Source organism: Elephas maximus, chromosome 17, assembly GCF_024166365.1.
Source record: "Elephas maximus indicus isolate mEleMax1 chromosome 17, mEleMax1 primary haplotype, whole genome shotgun sequence".
Lineage (NCBI taxonomy): Eukaryota > Metazoa > Chordata > Mammalia > Proboscidea > Elephantidae > Elephas > Elephas maximus.
The window spans coordinates 69,415,607-69,433,238 of NC_064835.1; the positions used below are offsets into that span (position 1 = coordinate 69,415,607).

The 17,632-nt window shown below is 42.2% G+C and overlaps 1 protein-coding gene across 1 annotated transcript in view; it reads right to left on the minus strand.

The window, feature by feature from the left end:
- Nucleotides 1–3,488: 3,488 nt before the first annotated feature.
- The window catches only part of LOC126060293 (uncharacterized), a 56,428-nt gene continuing 42,284 nt past the window's right edge, over nt 3,489–17,632 (minus strand). Inside the window, exons 2-4 of the mRNA XM_049856370.1 lie at nt 15,365–15,679; nt 6,046–6,157; nt 3,489–5,537 (exon numbers count right to left, since the gene is read on the minus strand). Of these exons, the coding sequence (XP_049712327.1) occupies nt 5,350–5,537; nt 6,046–6,157; nt 15,365–15,679 (615 nt within the window). The 3' untranslated portion in view covers nt 3,489–5,349. The remainder of the gene's footprint in view (nt 5,538–6,045; nt 6,158–15,364; nt 15,680–17,632) is intronic.

The following is a 17,632-nucleotide window of genomic DNA, read 5'->3' on the forward strand; positions in this document are numbered from 1 at the left end:
CTGGAGAAATAGAAAGGAATTTCATTAAAAGCAAGAAAGAACGGCTGTGGCTTTGAGAAACTCCAACAGCAAGTTGCCAAGACTTTTGTTAGAGTCTTAAAGCCAGTTGTAAGATGCTTCGGAGCATTGCATGTGGCCATTATGAAACCTGGACCGATTTTGCTCTGATTGTGGTTCAAAGGAAGTCAAAGGCTTGATCTGCGTGAGATTCAAGCATGTGATATCGTGTACCTTCACATACAGGCACACTTCACACATACACATATGTATGTATAATATATGTGTGTATATATGTGTGTGTGTACATGCAGGCAGTGGTGGTTCAGTGGGAGAATTCTCACCTTCCTCGTAGGAGAAACCAAAAGCCAAACCCGTTGCCATCTAGTCAAAGCCTAATCCTAGAAACCCTATAGGACAGAGTAGAACTGCCCCATAGGGTTTTCAAGGCTGTAATCTTTACAGACGCAGACTTCCACATCTTTCTTCTGTGCCTTGCACGAAACCAGAGTTCATTTCCCAGTCAATGCGCCCTTAACACGGCCACCACCCATCTGTCAGTGGAGCTTACATGCTGTTTTGATGCTAAACAGGTTTCAACAGAGCTTCCAGGGTACGAAGAAAGGCCTGGTGATCTACGTCCAAAAACCAGCCAATAAAAACCCTGTGGATCACAGCGATCCTGTCCATAACTGACCGTGGGGAGGATGTGGGACTGGGCAGTGCTTTGCTGCGGTGTGCGTGGGGTTTCCGTGAGCCAGGGGGACACCTCTACAGCAGCTAACAACGGCAGCAGCAGTCTGTGTGTATGCATACACGTCTGTGTGTGTAGATTTTGTATGTGTGTGTCTATATGCATGTGTGTGTATTTTTTTTTCCTTTCTCATTTTTCTTGCACTAGAATGTCCCAATTTGATTTTCCCAACTGGTGTCTTATGGGTACTAATGGGAAGTCCACAGCTTTAGAGGTACGGAGTAGAACGGCCCCTTAGGATTTCCAAGGAGTGACTGGTGGATTTGAACCGCAAACTTTTTGGTTAGCAGCCGAGCTCTTAACCACTGTGCCACCAAGGCTCCTAGAGATACATTAGTGAGGAACGTATAAGATTTTTCCAGTGTTGTTAAGTCAAACTGAAATGCCAATGGCAAAAGCATGACTTTGGAAACAGAATTAATTTTTTAAAGCATGACTATTTGCTTAAGGGCGATATCTCATAAATGGACTATATTTTATTTTAAGGATGGCACGTGTGTTTGTGATGTGCCATTCAATGGTAATCTTTGAAACTGGTTCTGAACAATGGCTGGAAAGCTTGCCTTATGCACCTACAAAAGGTCAATGACACCGCATTTTTCTAAGTTAAATCTAGCTGAAAAAAATAAAAATAAAATCTAGCTGAGAATTGGCAAATTACTCCCCAACAGATGAGCATAGTCAAATTTTCTCCAATCTCAAGTCGGTTTAGTCTAAAACATAAATTCAGAGCATTTTTAAACTGACAGGAACTTTGAGGAATACCTAATCCCATTTCGCTATTTAACAATAATACTAGTATTACAAATAATAATTAATACTACTGTAATTCTTAATCCATGTCAAGCATAGTACTAAGCAACTTACATGCACCACGCCTTCATGAAGCGGGCGATATTCCCATGTTATAGAAGTATAAGGAGGTTAGGCAGCCTGCCTGAGCCCATATAGCTCATAAGTGGTGGAGCCAAGTTCACAGCCAGCTTTGTTACATTTCACAACTAATCAATAGGTGGAATATTTAAAATCAACTGGAAGAGCCTTACCAAGTCACCTAAATTCAATAGTAAGATTCCCTGAATGGGAGAACACCAAAAGGACTCTTTGGAGGTAATATTGGGAACAATATTACTGAAAGATTCAGTAAAGAAAGGTTTTGCTTTGGATTACGCTTACAAATGAAAAAGAGAGCCACATATCGGCAGTTCTAGAAATGTTCCCTTTTTATTTCCTTGCAAATAAATGAAAACTATCAGTACACATAACTCTAAATGTCAGGGCCCATACTGTGTCTATGTGCAGACAATGCTATTACGGAAATGAAAATGATAATTTACATGGATCTTTGCTAACTTCTACATTTGATTTTGTTACAGTAGGTAACGAATGAGAAATTATATATGATGTCTATTTATTTCAACTACTTGCAGCCCTGAGGCTATTTCTTTAATTCTAGGGTTTCAGACATACAGTTTAAATAAACCTCTCAAATCTCCTTTTAACTTCGTCAGCAAAACTTACTTCTGAAGCAAATGTAAACACAGGCTTGTTTGACTTCATATCATCAGGAAATGGGGCTCTCTCAGGGGAAAGAAGAAGAAAGGCTCAGGCAATACATAAAGAACGAGCTTCACCATTCTCAGTAAACTAATGAGTTGTTAATTAGCCAATAGCCACCAGTTAGTTAAAGGATATTTACCTAAATTTAGCAGGCAACAAATGGTGGTAACCTGTCGATTTAGTAATCTTGTAAAGTGACCTAACTGAATAGTCAACAAGCCATTATCAAGCAACAGCCCTGGGTGGGAGAGGCTGAGAAGCCAGGAGTGGAAACTCACATGTCCAGGCATCATTTCAATACGCCCCGTAATTCCCGGGATGGGTATTACATGGCACTGTGCGGGTAAGAACTGGGATGGGTATTACATGGCACTGTGCGGGTAAGAACTGGGATGGGTATTACATGGTACTGTGCGGGTAAGAAGACCAGTTAGAAGTTGAACACCATTTAGTTTCTAAACAAAGTTTGTAGAAGAAAAGAAAGATAAGAGGAGGGAGATAAGGGAGGAAGGAAGGGATGAAAGAAAGAAGGTAGGAAGAGAAGGAGGGAGGGAGGGAGAATGAAAATGAAAGGAAGGAAGAGAGGGAGGGAGGAAGAAAGGAAGCAAAGAAGGAAAAGAGAAAGGAAGCAAAGAAGAGGGGAAGAAAGAAGGAGGAAGGAAATGAGTAAGGGCAGGAGGTATGGTGGGGAAGTTATTCTATTTTAACTTCAATAAAGTCAAGTTTTAGGCTTTGAGCTTCATACGAATAAGTCAGCTTTGTACAGATGAAAACCCTCCTTCAAGGAGAACTGAAGTAGAGCTCAGTCAACCTGCATCGTTCCCCTCATGTAAACACAATGCCCAGCATTCATTCCAACAACAGAGGGCAGAGATGCCATTGCCTCAGAATACAAAAGAATGCTAGAGCTGGAATAGAATTTAGAGAGTATCTCCCTCTTTTAAAAATGAGGAAATAGGCCCAGATATGTTAATTGATTGTTCAAGGTCATACAGCCAGTGGGCAAAGCAAAGTCAAGGCTGCCCTCCTCTTAACGCCCATGCTGGTACACTTGAATGAAGGATGGTGTAAGCAGGTGGGATAAAATCTTATATAATAATATACTGATATTACGATATGCTGATATTATATTTAGTACAACCTATTTTTTTTTTTTTTTTTTATACTAAAACCTGGATCTTGGTGTTCCTTGCTTCATATTCCCAGGGAAGGTTATTTTCCCAGCTGATATGCTGAAGCTCAGAATTGCCACAAACTTCTAAAATTGTTAGCCACATTTAGAGTTTTATGAGCTCCTTCCTCAAATTAATTCTTTACACTTTAAAGCCCTTTACAATATACAAAATATTGTCACATTTACAGTCCCCCTCTTTTTTTTTTTTTTTTTTCTTTTCAACACAACCTTAAGAAAGGTAGGTAGGGCAGGCATAATTATTCCCATCTGATTGATAAGGAAAGTTCTTTCCAGAGTGATTAAGCTACATAGTCAGCAAAGAACCTGGATCTCCACGCTTCTGTAGTTCTTTGAACTGTACCATTCAGATGATGTTGCTCATACATTAAATGGTATATTAGCACATATATTAATTCGGTGATGTACCTTCTTCTGCTGTTCTATGAACGTCACTTGCACCTACCACTCTCCTCCCTGTGCCTCAGCTATAGTCATCAAACACTTGGTCTGGGTAGCAGCAATTGGCTTTTGTCGTAGTAGCTGGGTTGTGCAGGACTGAAGGTGCTATTCCCCAGCTTCTAGGAAGGCCATCTACTGATAGTTCTCCCCTGGAAGCCCTCTTCGGAAACTGCCCCTTCTGAAGAGAAAAGCCAATTGGCAGAGGCAGGCACCTTCCTAGGGGAGCCTTCATCCAATAAATGGAGGGGGCGGGGTAGGGAAGAAGCAGTATGATATCAGGGGTGGCTCCTGATCCCAAGATACCAAGTTTATCCTCATCCCTAACAAACTTCGAATACAATGTCTCCATCTCAGAGTTGGTGTCCAGGGGACACAACCTGCAGCACTTTCTGAACATGAGACTCTGCACACAAAGTCACACACCCCATAGAAATTATGAAGGAGACAGAGAGAAAGTCAGTAGTCTCTGATCTAGTCTTTGGCTTGCTTTTGTGATTTTATAACAATAGCCATGGACCTCAGTTTCCCAGAGAGCCTTGGTAGCCTTGACTCTTAAGATCAAGGCTTTCATCCCGACCTTTACCATTTTTTTCTCAACTCAATATCACTATGGAGTGGCCTTTATTCCCCACCTCACCCTACTCAGCCTTATTCTTTCCAGAAAAGTCTTCTTTGTGGATCCCACTGAAGCCTATCTCCTGGATTGCATAGTCTGGCTTATCAGGTTTCTCTGTAATAGGTTGATGAGACAATGGATTTCCTCACTGATATCTTTAATTTGCTTTGTGTAAACAGGGAACATGCAAGTGGCCCATTATTAGTGGATTGGTGATACATTTGTAATAAAAATACAAATGTGTGAGACATGCCACATGTCTTTTTATTTCTTCCCTTTAAATTATGGAATAACTAATTTGCTTCTCTATCTGGCTGAGTTGCTGGCAAATTCAAATTCAGGATTATGTGAGGTGGGGGATTCTGCTTCTCTAGAATTCTGGAAGCTAATATGGTACCCAGAAAATGGGTGAATCTTGTCTTCAGTCCAACATGCTAACTACAAGATTGAAATCAGAAGCATCTGCTGATTCTATGCTAAGTTTAGCCACGGGGCTATCTATTGGTGTTTTGAACACAGATAACAGTAAAGCTGGCTCACCATGTGCCAGGCACTGTTCTAAGATCTTCTATGAATTAACGCATTTAATCTTTCCATGCACTGTGTGAGATCATTTTATTACTATTGCTATTTTACAAATAAGGAAATTGAGGTGAAGAGAATTAAGTAGAATAAGCCCCAGTGGGTCCATAATGGTGGAGTTTGGATTTGAACCAAAGTAGACTGGCTTCAGAGTCCATGCTAATCATCACACTACTTCATTTCTATCTCACGGAAAGTGCGTGCTTCTCAACTGGGGCCCAAGTTCTCCATCTTGCTCTCCTGCTCTCCAGTTCTTTTCTCCCCCAGCATAACTGCAACAAGGAGTTCAGGCTTATAGAAAACCAAAGAGAAAATGGTAGTTTTCTTAAAGCAACTTCTGTTCTCTGTCAGCAATGCAAGTGCCCCTGAGTCAGTGAAGCAGGAAGGCTGGCTACCTGCTTGGAATGACAGTAAAAAAGAAGATGTCAGGCCAAGACTCAAACAGCCCCATACATTTTCTTGCTATACCTGTTGCCGTCAAGTTGATTCCAACTCATAGCGACCCTACAGGGCAGAGTAGAACTGCCCCATACGGTTTCCAAGGAGCAACTGGTGGATTCAAACTGCCAACCTTTTTGTTAGCAGTCAAGCTGTTAACCACTGTACCACCAAGGCTCCATTTTATTATAAATCCTTCCCACCAAGGACCTTTACTGACATCCCATCAGATCTTGTGTTTATTTATTCATAAAGGCAACATAGAATTCTCCTCCATGGAAGACTTCTTCTTGAAACATTACATGGAATGGGAAGCATGGAAGTGTTCCCACGGTTTGTAAATCACTAGTGGGAGGTGCGTTCCAGGCTGTGTCAGGTTAGGAGCGGAGATCTCGCTCCAACAGTGCAAGGCTGGAAGCTGCCATACCACACCTGGACACTGGTTTTCGGAGCATAGTGCCTCACCTGCTGAGCTTACCATGTGTTTTTTGCTGGCTCCCATGAAATAAGGGCACATACGGATTGAAGGTAAGTAGCAGGAAGGCCCCAAATGGCTTTGTAGAATCAAGATGAATGTCTGGGGGATTGAAAAATAGGGCTGTCAAGGCCAAAACAAGCTTGGTCTCTGTTTTCCCTCCCCACGTCCCTCTCCATTAATCATCCACACATTCATCAAACCAGTTAAAAATACCTCTCTAAAATTTAAACCAAATTCTTAACCCTAACAAGTTAACATAACATTTATTAAAGAGGTATAAATATGTTTCAAACAAAAGTCACTAGTTAGGGTTTGGTTGACTGAGAATTTCAACAAAATTATTTAGCCTTGCTATTGAGGCTGTCACTTCGTATGTGGGATAAAAAGAATTTTCAAAACAAATGCAGGGCAGGCATCTGTGATTTGGAGGGTTTTGAAACTCTTCTCTACTTGCCAGTTTATCAATGACAATGGCATTTTCTTGCCAGTTGGTGGTAAACGTAGGCTTGAGAGGTATGCACACATTTAACTAATGAGCCTATAATGAATAAGGCATCAACAATGGTAGATTGACAGGAAAATGAGTAAGAAATAACAAGTACAAACCATTTGCTGAACTGGGAATATGAGAATTAGATACAGCATATTTTTGGATCATAAATGCAACACCACTGATACAACTACCCGGAAAAATGGAGCTAAAGAAAAGTTTCAGTTTGAAGAGCCAAAGCATCTCAAAGAGCCAGCAACCCATCCAATAAAGTTCAAAAAGTCTTAAACAAAGAACGGTGATTGCAGTCACGTTGGGAATAGTACCTTGGAGGCACTTTTGCCCTTTACCTAGAGTTTAACACTGTTGAGAGGTAAGAGTGGTATTTGACAGCACTTTGTAAAGTTGAAAACTCTGGGCATTTTTACGTATTGGCACCAACTAGTGAGTTTCAGCTACTAGTTTTATGTTCTTTAAGTTGGCAAATGAATGAAAAGCACTATGGAAGAACAGTGTGTTCAAGATCTCCAAGCACTTGGCAGAAATCAACTCCTTGATCCTTACAACACTTGGAGCATAAAAAGCACTAGAGGCCTTAATAAGTGAGTCACCAAGCACTAAGGGGGCTGGTGAACCTAGTTCAGTGACCTTGTTTAATACAGACTGACGGCAAAGCCATTCCCCTCTCACTTCAGCTGTTTAGAATGGGGATGACTAAGTTAGCCAGCCCCCTGGTCAAAACAACATTAAAATGGTTTTCCCAGTCCCTAATCTCTCTTCGGAGTCCCTGGGTGGTACAAATGGTTAACACACTCAGCTGCTAACTAAAAGGTTTGAGGTATGAGCCCACTGAGAGGTACCTAGGAATAAAGGCTTGGTGATCTATTTCCAAAAAGATTGTCCATTGAAAACCCTATGGAGTACAGTTCTACTCTGACACACATAGAATCACCATGAGTAGGAAACAAATTGACTTGAAGGCAACTGGTTAACCTATCTGAAGGAGGTATAGGTGTGAATGACTTGATGTTAAGACTTCAAGTGATCTTGGCAAGCAGAAATGCAAAATCTTCCATTCAATAGCAGCCAAAGACTATGAGGCTGCTGGAGGTGTTTTGAGCAACTTTGTAGGACTGTGGGTATTAAAAGACATTATCACTCTGTGACCTAATGAGTGGTGGTTGAGAGTTCAGGCTCTATAAACCAAGAAAACAAACCCATTGCTGTTGAGTTGATTCCAACTCATTGTGACCTGGTAGGACAGATTTAAATCCTGTGCCTCGTCCATCCTTGAGAGCAGCTTGATCTTCGGCAAATGCTTAACCTCTTTAAGCCTCAGTTTCCGCATCTGTAAAAGGGGGCTAGCAGGATTTAGAATGGGGATGACTAAGTTAGTCCACCCCCTGGTCAAAACAACGTTAAAATGGTTCTCCCAGTCTCTAATCTCTCTTCAGAGTTCCTGGGTGGTACAAACAGTTAACGCACTCAGCTGCTAACTAAAAGACATGACAGTGATTCTCAACTGAGGCAATTTTGTCCCCAAAGGAACATTTAGAAACATCTGGAGACATTTTTGATTGTCACAACTGGGGCAGAGGTGTTACTGGCATTTAATGAGTAGAGGCTAGAGATGCTACTAAACGTTCTACAATGCAAGACAACCTCCATAACAGAATTACCTGGCCCATACTGTCAATAGCCCCAAGGTTGAGAAACACTTGCCCAGGGTTATGTCGAGAATTCAATAAAATAAGCCACATAGAAACTCTTAAAAGAGTACTTGTATCATAGTAATCTTCTGTTACTGTTATACATTTATTCTCGTAAGCCATTACAGAACCGTCTTGGAAGAAGTACAGCCAGAATGCTCCTAAGAAGTAAGGAATGCATGACTTTGGCTCATGTATTTTCGGCATGATATCAGGTGGGATCACTCCCTAAAGAAAGACATTACGCTTGTTAAAGTAGAGGGTCTGCAAACAAGAGGAAGATCCTCAACGAGACGGACTGACACAGTGGCTGCAGTAATATGAGGATGGTGCAGGACCAGGCAGTGTTTCAGTCTATTGTACACAGGGCTTCTGGGAGTTGGAACTGACCCAGTGGCACCTAACAACAATAAAGACATTACATAGTTTGTTGTTGTTAGTTGCTGTGAAGTTTGACTCTGACCCATGGCAACAACTGCTCTGTAGGGTTTCAAAGCTGTGATCTTTTGGAAGTAGATCACCAGGCCAGTCTTCTGTGGCACATCTGGATGGGTTCAACCCTATAGGTAAATCAATTAACTGCAATATATATAATATTTAATATATAAATTAATATGTAAATAAATAAATACACACATATAAATAAATAATTTTCACTCTAAATTCCTTGCTGATTGCATGTACACTAATCTCAGGCCACTCCTCTGAACAGCAAAAGGTTCCTCAGGCTGTGATTGTCCCACCATGTGCAATGCTGGGGAGATTCAGTAGAATTTCAAGGCTAGGTTCCATACGAGAGCTGAAGTTAGAAATGAGTGATGAAGACGCAGCGGCAGCAGCTCTAGAGATCCAGCCTCTTCATCCTGTCCTCTGGGAGCTATGCAAGGAAGAGGAGATGCCTCTCCCTCCAGGCCTTGGTGTTACTGGCCTATTTCATGGCTGGACAAACATAGGCTCCTCAGCCCCTTTCATGTCCCTGATTGAACTGTATGCGTGAAACGGTGTGACATGAAGAAAAGTTGGAATGCTATTGCCAGTGCAGGGTTTCAGAAGGATTGCCTCCCAGACAAGAGGGCTTCAGCCCCTGATGAGACCAAAAGCAGCAAGTCTCCTCAGGCCCCAAGAATGCCATTGTCCACAGGGCATTTCTATGGATTTGTTCCCTCCAGACTTGACTTCCAGCCCTTGGTGAGGCCAAATGTCAAGCAACAAGCATTGTCAGGTTCAGAGGACATGGCTGAGAGGTGCATTTCTGTGTAGCTGTTGTTCCCCAAATGTCCCTCCCAGTTCTTGACAAAACCTAAAGTTCTGCAAATCTCCTCAGGTTCATAGAGCCATGTGTGTGGAGCTTCTGCCTCCCAGGGGCCCTTTCCAACCCTTACCAAAAAGAAAAAAAAACATTGTTGTTGACTTAATTCTGACTCATAGCCATCCTATAAGACAGAGTAGAACTGCTCCATAGTGTTTGCAAGGAGCAGCTGGTGGATTCAAACTGCTGATCTTTTGGTTAGCAGCCAAGCTCTTAACCACTGTGCCACCAGGGCTCCTTAAACCCAGCCACAGATCATTGCCAATGCTTCAGTGAAGGTTTCTGCCGAATGAGATTGTTCTGCGGAGCCACTGCCTCCCTCATACCATTCCCAGCCATGGGTGATTCCTAAAGTCAAACAACAAGTCCCTGAAGATCCAGAGAATAATGCTGCTGTGGAGTGGGTTTCTATGGAGCCTTTGCCTCCCAGATGTCCTGCCTGATCCTTGGTGAGCTATAAAGCCTATCACACTTCCTCAGGCCTAACAGGCACTGTCGTTGAGGCGTACATTTCTACAGAACCACTATCTCCCAAGGGGTCCTTCCTAGTCCTTCATGATGTTTACAGTAATACAGTAAATTTTTAGGGTCAAAGGTCTCTGCTTTTGAGTGGTTCGTTCATGTGGGTTCTGCTTCCAAATCATTCTCCCACATCTTTTTTGGTACCTAAAGTCAAACGCCAAGTCTTCTCAGGCTCGGAGACTTCTGGTACTGAAGGGAACATTTCTTAGAAGCTATTGCCAATGAAGCACTCTTTCTAGCTCTTGGGGAGGCCTGAAGGCAAGAAAGAAATTTCCTTAGTGGCAAAGTGTAAAGAGTCAAGGCACTCTGAAGAAGAGTTCTCTCCCAGATTTCTTCTTAGGCCTTGGGAACCCCTGAGGATCAGCAACAGGTCTCTTCAAGTTCTGTAAATCCTACTCCTGAGGGAAATATTTTTGAGAGCATTCTGGCAGCTGGTCTCCACGAAGAGGTTCAACTACTCTAAACAAAGCCAAGAAGCCCACCCACGTCTCCAAAGACCTCATTAAGAGTGACCCTTTCCTTGCTACCAAACCTATGAAGTTTATCATTGCTCCTGCCTGACAAAGATTCATTTCTAAGGCCTCTGGCTCTAAGGAAGAGCTTAACAGGGAAAATTGTCCATCACCCATAAAGACTGAATTGTTTGAAGGATGGCCAAAGAGAATGCCATAGATGATGTTAGTGTGAATAAACCCAAGAAAACAAACCGAAGTTCTGGACAGTGGTGACTGTAATAATAACATCTGTTCAAACATCCACCAAATGGCCTGATGTTGAAAACTTTTTTGGGGTCTGACTAAGAAGAATCCTTTCCTTGCAGAAGCACAAAAGTCAAAAACAAGATGATTTCACTGAGCTGCCTTCACTCCCCTTTTACCCAATTTTATCATCCATAGTTAGAGAAGATAAATCTGAAGAAGGGCAGCCCAGGAGCTCCTAGGCACCCCAGAAGAGCCTCACCACCATATGCTATTTGTCAGAGAAGCAAATGGTCATGGCCAAATCTGAAAAGACAGCCAAGAAGTAACCTGTTTCTTGATTCTAGAAGAGGCTTCTAATCTACAGGCAACTTGTGCTATTCGGACACAGTGAATGATCATGGTAATGCAAAGATGGAGGTGTATGCAGAAACACGTTCCAAGGCAAAAGTCATGTTCCAGGGAAAGAGTGAGGACAAAGGCTGAGACTAAGGAATCTCTTGGATGAAGGAGAGCTGACCCCACAAACAAAAACCAACCAAGAAGGATTTTCATTCCAAATGCCTATAGACAGGAGAAGGTGGCACACATGAAGCTACCAAAGTCTATTAAAGAAGTTGAACTTGAAGACCAGAAGACAGCTCAAGTGTCTGACAAGGAGAAATAAATGATGTCCAACTCTTAACTCTGCTTTGTGAGTCCATTGAACCAACCTGGTTCTTCTTTGCCAAGAAAAAAATCAAAGCAGAGACCTAGGTGCCAGAGACCATGCAATAAATAGCTCATTCATGGAATATCAGGTTTATTATTATTATTATTGCTAACAGCTATATTAATCCCATTCCTTTTTTTTTATATTATTATTGTCCATCTTAATCTGGAAACTCCAGTGAAATCTGTTTAGCACCAAACTACATGCAAACCACCATTGACCAATGATTGATGGCTGCACTTGAGGTGTATAGGTCTGGGATTGAACCCAGGTCTCCCACATGGAAGATGAGAATTCTACCACTGAATGGAAACCCTTCATTCAACTTTGGAGCCCTGGTGGCACAATGGTTAAGAGCTTGGTGGCTTACCAAAAGTTCAGCAATTTGAATCCACCAGCCGCTCTTGGAAACCCTTTGGGACAGTTCTACTCTGTCCTATATGGTGGCTATGAGTCAGAATTGACTTGATGGCAGTGGGTTTGGTTTGTTTTGGTCTTCACTCAAATTTCGAACTTTATTAAGTACTTTCCAGTACAAGATACTGTATTTGAAAACATTTTTAAACTCAAAATTGGTGAAATTGTATTATTTTTATTAGTGGTATGAATATGTCTTTCCAAAGAAAAAATAATCACCTGGAGGTCAGTTTCTTTATACTTATTTGTTGCTTACACAACATAAAAGAAAGATGAGCATAAACTCAACAAATACTCAATCACTGGAAATAAATACATACAAGTATCCATATGTGTATGTGTGTACACATGTGTGCATGTAACATAGGAAAAAAAATATATTGGGAGGAGGTTAAATTTGGAAGCAGTATGATAAGTTTATGGTGATGTCCAAAAACTCAGATTTACATGTGCCTATGAAAAACAGCCTGTTCTGGGCAAGACACAGTCTCTTTTGCTATTTCCAAGGGGAAAATTCCCTTTCCAAAAGTCTTTTGGGGAGGAATCATTGTCCCGTGCCCAGAAGAAGTCTGTTCAAGTTATAAAAATGGCTCACAGTTTGGGAGATCAAATGTTTGTAGTAAAAGGATTCCTCTTCCCTGAAATTCTATCCCAAAATGTGTTGAGCTGGAATGTAGATTTGCAGGAAGCATAGGGAACTGAACACCATCCAACCCATCTCTTCCCTGTGGAGCTTGAAGTTTTCAACCACTTTGGGTGGTTTTGGTTGCATGTGATAGTCTGTGAGCAACTTAAATAGAAAGAGGAGTTATTATCTTACAAAACTAGGAATGTAGAGTCAGGACAGTTACAGGCAAAATTTAGTGGCTAGACAATCCTCAAGGATACAGGTGTTTTCCATCTGCCCATGCCAGTATCTTCAGGGCATTAGAGAATTCTCCCTTCTGGTCACAAGTTGGCTTCAGTAGTCCCAAAAATGATTTTTAAACATGGCCACAGCCAGGATGGAAAAGCGGCTTTTCCCCATGTATATATTTTCATTATCAAGGAAAATTTCCAGAAGTCTCTAGCTATGTTTCCCCTCAGGTCTCATGGGCCAGGGATATGTCACCTAGCCATGTCGATCACATGACCAATCACATAATCAATCACAATTCATTGCTCTGACTGAAAAGGGGACAGTTTTCCTCCATTTATGTGGCTGGGAAGAAGCACTCCCTAAAACTGAGGTTTTTCCAGCAAGGAAGAAATGAGGCAACAGTAATGGCAACTGGGTAAGTGACTCATATGTCTACCATATTGGTCTTCAATTCTCCAAGGCCTAAAATAATAAATTCAAACATTAAATTTGACATTTTGAATAATAACCTCACAAATATCCCAAAATCTTAGCAGCCCTGTTGCCAAGTATACTTCACCTCTTTGTGCTCTTGTGTTCTTATCTATAAAATGACAATAAACCTAAGAGCAGCCCCCACAACACTAGCTGACACTTAATAGGCACATAGTATGTGCCAGGGACTGTGCTTAATGTGTGCTACTTCATTCAGCCCTCACAACAGGTCTATGAGATAGGAACTGGTAAAACCCTCAGAAACTGAAGTTCAGAGAGATTAGAGAGAGTCCTTGCCCAGTAACATAGCCCGTAGATAGTAGAGTCAGGATAGAAATCATCCGTGGGGTCTCTGGAGGAGGTCTCTATAGGCATATCTGGCTCTGGACAGACTTGGAAACATAGGTCAAAGAGATTGTCATATTGTTTAGCAGAAATCTGAAATTACAGAGGCAGGCCAGCAGGAGGTCAGCAACATATGACCAGAGTTTAAAGGACATAGTCCGGTTTAAAGGAAAAAAAAAAAAAAAGATTGCTGCCAAGGAGACGAGAAATTGAACATTTGCCTTGAGATTATATCAGTGACTCACTGTGTGATCTTTGATAAATGACATAGCCTCTCTGTTATGCAGGATTCCATATTAACGAAAACAAGATAACAATATCTGCTTTGTTTCCACCTCACAGGAGAGCAAGGTCACTTGAGGATTGCTTGCAAATCCCAGGACTGAAGGAGGGACAGGGAACTACACTTCTGCTAAACTCTGTCAATGAGAGGGAAGAATCCAGAAAGCTTGGTTAGGCTGGAAATTCTTTTCTAGTTTCTTTGGGAAGAGCTCACTAAATAATGACTCCAACCTAATATTGGATGCACCAGTTACAACCTACCCTTCATTGCCAAGCCTTAATTCACATACCTGAATATTTCCCTTGTTAGCTGAGTTCATCACCCTCTAACTGAATCAGCAGAAATTAGCAAATTCAGACTTCAGCTGTTTCTTTCCAGTATTTAATGGGAGGCTTATTGCAATCCAGTGATTCCCCAGGATTTATTTTTTCACAAGTACCGAAGCAGCACACCAGTGGGATCTGAGCTGTGACTGTGTGCTGATAAAAGCCGCCTTCCCTCTGTGGCCGCATTCATACTGAAGCGGCAAATGAACAGGGCTCTAATTATCTTCGGAGGTAGAAATCCATTACATTTCACTGGGCCAATGTATTTCACTACTAAAAATGAATAAAGCCTGAGAAACAAGAGCTTGGAGAGTAGTGGGGTTAGCACCTTCAGTGACATTCCCAGAGACCTTCCAAGTACCCTCCTACAAATGATCTACCGTCCCGGGGTCAAAGGCAAAATGTGGTAGCAGTGAGCGAAAACAGAGGAGAACCCCCACAGGAGGCACAGGTAGCAAAGGCTCAAGTCTGAGTGAGGGTGTGAGCCTGGTGACCCCAGATCAGAGACAGGGCATCCTAGACCACCCTTTGATGCAGCACAGCCTTATAATTCGTAGGATGAAAATCATGAAATTGTCATGCCTTCTTGATCACTTACAAAGGACTTGCGTATACGGACCTTGCTGATTTCACCCTTCTTGTATCGGTGACGAAACTGAAGCTCATAAAGGTAAAAGGATTTGCCCTTACCTTTCACCACATCTCCTACAAATAGGGCCAGGGTGTTCTCCCCCATACCAAGTGGTATTTTCCAAGCAGTATAAGTTAACACCTGCCCTTTGTCCTCTTACCTACAGCTACTGACATTCCCACCTTGAGCATCCCCTTTAGTGTTAGACAGAGAAGGAAACAAAATTGTATATTGTGTAAGCCAGGTGATAGAGCAGCAGTGAAAGATAATAGGGATTAATACTTTCTGGATATTTTATCCTAGTTGCCATCTTGGAAGGCCAAGTTGGGAAACATGATTTATTAGCATTCATTCATTCACTAATTCAACAAGTGTGAGTTAAACATCTATCTGCCAGGCACAGTACTAGTCCTATACATTCAGTGGTGAATAAAAGAGACGTGGAACTTGCCCTCAAGGGGCTAATGATATGGTGAAGAGAAAGATATTAAACAAGTGAGTTCAGCCACAGCCAAGTATCTATCTACTTACCAACTGTGAAAAGCGCTGTGGAGGAAAATGATGGGTGTGATTTAACGACACAAGACAGGAATGGCTTCTCTTATTTGCAGCAGTCCACTCTAAAGCAGTGACCTGAAAAATAAGATGGAACCCACCAGGTGCAGAGTAGAAGGAAAGAGCCTGTGTGGAGGCCCTGAAGGAGAGAGCTCCACCCCTCCCAGTTGCTGAAAGGTGGCTGCTGACGTCGGAACAAGGAGAATGAGGCGAGAGAGGAGGGGTGAGAAGAAGGTGAGCATGCAGTGGTAGGTGGAGGCAACAAGGAGCAGCCTGGGCTGTTCTGTGCAGCTAATGGCCACAGGAGGGCCTGAGTTTGGGTAGAGAGGGCAACCACAAGGAACGTTGTTGTCAGAGGCTGTTGATTCGGCTCTGGCTCACAGCTCTGCTTACGTAAAGCAGAAGGAAACATTGCCCTGTATTGTGCCATTTTCACTCTTTTTTGGTATGCTTGAGTCCATCGTTGCAGCCACTGTGCATTTGGAGCGCCCTCCAGCCTAGGGGGCTCATCTTTCAACACTATATCAGACAATGATCTGTTGTGATCTCTAGTGTTTTCATTGGCTAATAATAGAAGTAGATTGCCAGGTCTTTCTTCCCAGTCTGTCTTAGTTTGGAAGCTTTGCTGAAAACTGTCCACCATGGGTGATCCTGCTGGTATTTGAAATACCAGTGGCATAGCTTCCAGCATCGTACCAACAACACACAAGCCACTACAGTATGACAAACCAACATACGGGTGGTGGGCCTGGAGGGCAGGAGATACCAAAAAAATTTAGGGGAACTTCAGCTTGGCCTAGTTTCCAGGTGTACAATTCCTGGGGCACATGGTGAGACCTGCAATTCAACAGGTCATTTATTCCCCCATGTTGAATTCTGTGTCTGCCAGAAGATGCTAATCCACCCTCCATATCCACATTATAGTAAAAGAACTTCAGTTCTACATGAGATCATGGGGAAAATAAACCTAAGTTGCCAACTAGGTTTGCAAAAAGCATTTTTCCAATACCCCAACTGAGCCTGCACCATAAATGAAAAGTTTTCAGGCCAAGCCTTGACTACTCTGAAGGCTGTTCTGCCGTGCATATCCCACTTTGCTCGTGGCCTTGTTCGCTGTTTGTGGCTAAGTAAGTGCCCAGTCTCTGGTGCTGGGGAGCAGATCGTTAGGAGTAACTGATTAACAGCTGCTGCTGTCCAAGTTTGGAGTTTTGTTTTCTCCAACCTGAAAGAGTGCTTGCTTTATGATTTTTTAATTAAAGTGTAAATATTGCAGCCCCATAAACCTCTTGATTTATAGCTGACAGGTGTGAAAGTTTGCACTTGCTAGGAAAAGGCCCCAAGTCTTCCGTTATCTCCAGCCTCTGTTTTCCATCCTATTTCTCAGGCTGTCCTGGCAGCTGGCTGTGTGAATGTGCTTTCTCTGGCCAGGTTTACACACAAGCACAGCTCAGAGCAAAATCTCCAAATGGAGAGCTTACCCTCGGTTTTTTTTCCCAATATCACTTCTTCCCTGCAACTTTTCTTTTCCTTTTTTTTTTTTTTTTTCCAAAACCACTGTGTGACCCGGCCAAGAACTACTTGTTCTAGCTCCTCTGTTCCCAGTCATGTCCCATGTCCTGATTTTCCTTCAGACTGGATCAACATGTTCCATGCCTTCGGTTCCACAACCAAGACCCAGACCAAACCTGTTGCTATCAAGCGAATTCCAACTGTTGTGGATTAGCAGTGAGTTCCATAGCGCTTTCTTGGTTGTAATCTTTATGCAATCAGATCATCAGGTCTTTGTTCTGTGGCACCACAGGTTGGGTTCAAACAGCCAACATTTAGGTTAGTAATCAAGCACAAACCAGTTGTAACACCCAGGGACCTTTCAGCCCCATTATCTGCTAAGAAACAGAGTTTAGTTTACATATTTATTTATGGATTCATTCATTCAACAAATATTATTGGGTATAACTTTAAAAAAAAAAAAAGTTGCCATTGAGTTGTTTCCAATTCGTAGTGACTCTACAGGACAGAGTAAAACTGCCCCATAGGGTTTCTAAGGAGTACCTGGTAGATTTGAACTGCTGATCTTTTGGTTAGCAGCCGAACTCTTAACCACTATTGTACCAGGGTTTCCAAGTATGACTATAGTACATGCATTATTCTAAATGTCAGGGATACAGCAGTGAACAAACCAAAGTCCTTGCCTTCAGGAAGTACACATGAAGTAGAAAACATACACAGGATAAAATGAATTGA